General features: G+C 48.2%; 1 protein-coding gene across 2 annotated transcripts; it reads right to left on the bottom strand.

Annotated features, from left to right (window-relative positions):
• Positions 1-4: 4 nt before the first annotated feature.
• LOC119571374 lies at positions 5-1,537 on the bottom strand (the record flags this gene model as incomplete). Of its 2 annotated transcripts, none has more annotated exon segments than XM_037918710.1 (3): positions 5-314; positions 518-1,169; positions 1,351-1,537. In XM_037918710.1, coding segments are annotated over 3 exon segments (1,091 nt in total), but the record flags the coding sequence as incomplete, so codon positions are not given.
• Between the last annotated feature and the right edge of the window lie 963 nt (positions 1,538-2,500).

A 2,500-nucleotide genomic window follows, 5' to 3' on the forward strand; every position in this document is an offset into this window, starting at 1 on the left:
ATATATGTCGTCAAACGTTAGCTCTGCTAATCCGTTCAACTGGTCCGGTCCTGGTACAAAGGTACGGCGGGATCTTACACGTCTATTCGCCTCAAACTCGACCCTTCCACCTCTATCCGTCTCTACCCGAGTTATAGAATTCGCCATCTCTAGTGGGTGATTAGTTTCATGGTCGTCGTCGTCGTCGTCGTCCTCCTCTGATATATAGATGTCGTCAAACGTTAGCTCTGCTAATCCGTTCAACTGGTCCGGTCCTGGTACAAATGTACGGCGGGATCTTACATGTCTATCCGCCTCAAACTCGGCCCTTCCACCTCTATCCGTCTCTACCCGAGTTATAGAATTCGCCATCTCTAGTGGGTGATTAGTTTCATGGTCGTCGTCGTCGTCGTCTCCTCCTCTGATATATAGATGTCGTCAAACGTTAGCTCTGCTAATCCGTTCAACTGGTCCGGTCCTGGTACAAATGTACGGCGGGATCTTACATGTCTATCCGCCTCAAACTCGGCCCTTCCACCTCTATCCGTCTCTACCCGATTCTCTATTCCTGTTAGGGTTTCTTCTATCTCTTTAGATAAGCACAAAGAATCCGTTGGTGAGTTGTTGGACTTGGATTCTCTCTCACTGTCGTCGGCGTCGGTTGGAGAGTTAATCTTCCCGAGTGGGTGAATCGTTTCGCATTCACTCTGTGATGATGTACGATGGCTACCGATTGGACGGTCCGGTTCTGCTGATAATATACTCCTTATCGTCACATCGGGTCTAATTGATGTTCTTTTCGTTCCGCCTGGTCTTCCTTCCCCGACTGGGGAGTTTTGATTTTGTTCCGTTGACATATCGCCGTCGCTAATAGTGGTGCCGTCCAAAATAAACTTGGTCAATGGTTTAGGTGGAGTTTTTAGTAGCTTGTGTGGCGATCCAGCTTTAGAAGAAGTGCGCCTCCTGTAAAGGGCCGATGCCACGGGCGTTACTGACGAAAGTAGTCCACGGTTATTCTCGCCCTTGTTCGGATTCATGTTTATCGCGTTATATATTCCGCTGTAATCGTTTCGACTAGCACAAATCTTCTTCGGGGGTGAACCAGATGTTAACAGCTCAAAGTCCGAGTCCAGAATTCGGGTTTCTGGTTTCCAAACAAACAGGCCGCCGCCTTTACCACCATCAATATCCTGTAATTTATAACGAGATGTGTTGATGCCAATAAAAAAAAATATTCATAGGTTACGATCAATACAACGCACTGTAAAAAAAAATATATGTATATATATTTATCTGAACCTTGTTACGTATATTATATTTGGAGATTATACCATGACAAAACAGTATATCTCTTGTTGAGTGTGTTCTGACCCAAATGGAGACCGCCACTAAAGCCAGAGGGAGGATGCTGTTGCTACTGTGTCGAACTGACGGAGAGCAGGAGTTCAGGCGAAAGGTTGGTGACCAGTATCCGATATTTGGTGGTCGGAGAGGTGACATGGCGTAGGAGGAACTCCTGTTCCACCTGCAGAAACCATTCAGGAAGGCAAGCAATGGTGCAGGTGGGCAATGGCTTCAAGGCGGCTGACACACTCATGGCTAACTGGGCTCTTAACTCCGAGGGTCACCAGTGTGGTTGTAGGCAAACGCACAAGAAGTCAAATTACTCTTTATTTTAGAGTGTACAGCTAGTGTTCGGGTGAGAGCCAAGCCGATGAGTGAGTGAGTTTCTTTTGGACTCGGCGGCTTAAATATGCCAGCCGCGATGTATACTCTCGAGTCAGGTCCGATAAGCTGCGCGGTGATTGGCGGGAGTCGGTTCGCCAAACCGCCTGGACCTGACTCTACCGAGCGCGGAAACTCGTCGCACGTTGGTCACCACATATATATACATATATATATATATATATATATATATATAGTTCCCATCCCTAAACCAAAGGAGCCGGGGAAGTACCGCCCCATCTCTCTCCTCAGCTGTCTGGCCAAGACTGCCGAGAGGATGGTACTGAACCGGCTCCAATGGAAAATGGGAGCCCCACACGAACACCTCCACGGGTTCACCAGGGGCATGAGCACAGCGCACAGCATAGCCACGCTCTGAGCACAATAAACACGGGCGCATCTGTGGCAGTATTCCTTGACCTGGAGAAGGCTTTCGAATTGGCAAGTCCTCTTGCCATTCAGGAGAGCCTGATCCAAAAAGGAATCAGAGGTAAGCTCTTGGCTTGGATAGGTGACTACTTTACGAATAGAACAGCCAGAGTCAAATTCCAAGGTCACCTATCACAGCACATGCCACTAGAAAATGGAACGCCACAGGGTGGGGTTCTCAGTCCAGCCCTTTTTAACACACTAATGTCCTGTATCCTCAACATAAACCTCCCAGTGGGGTGCAAGATCATCTCCTATGCAGACGATCTTGCTATCATCTCCACTGGACCACACTGCCTAAACAAAGCCCAGCGTTGTCTGGACTTGGTATCCGAGGAGTGTTGCAGGACAGGACTAAAGATCTCTG

This window comes from Penaeus monodon, unplaced genomic scaffold (genome assembly GCF_015228065.2).
Source record: "Penaeus monodon isolate SGIC_2016 unplaced genomic scaffold, NSTDA_Pmon_1 PmonScaffold_6086, whole genome shotgun sequence".
Lineage (NCBI taxonomy): Eukaryota > Metazoa > Arthropoda > Malacostraca > Decapoda > Penaeidae > Penaeus > Penaeus monodon.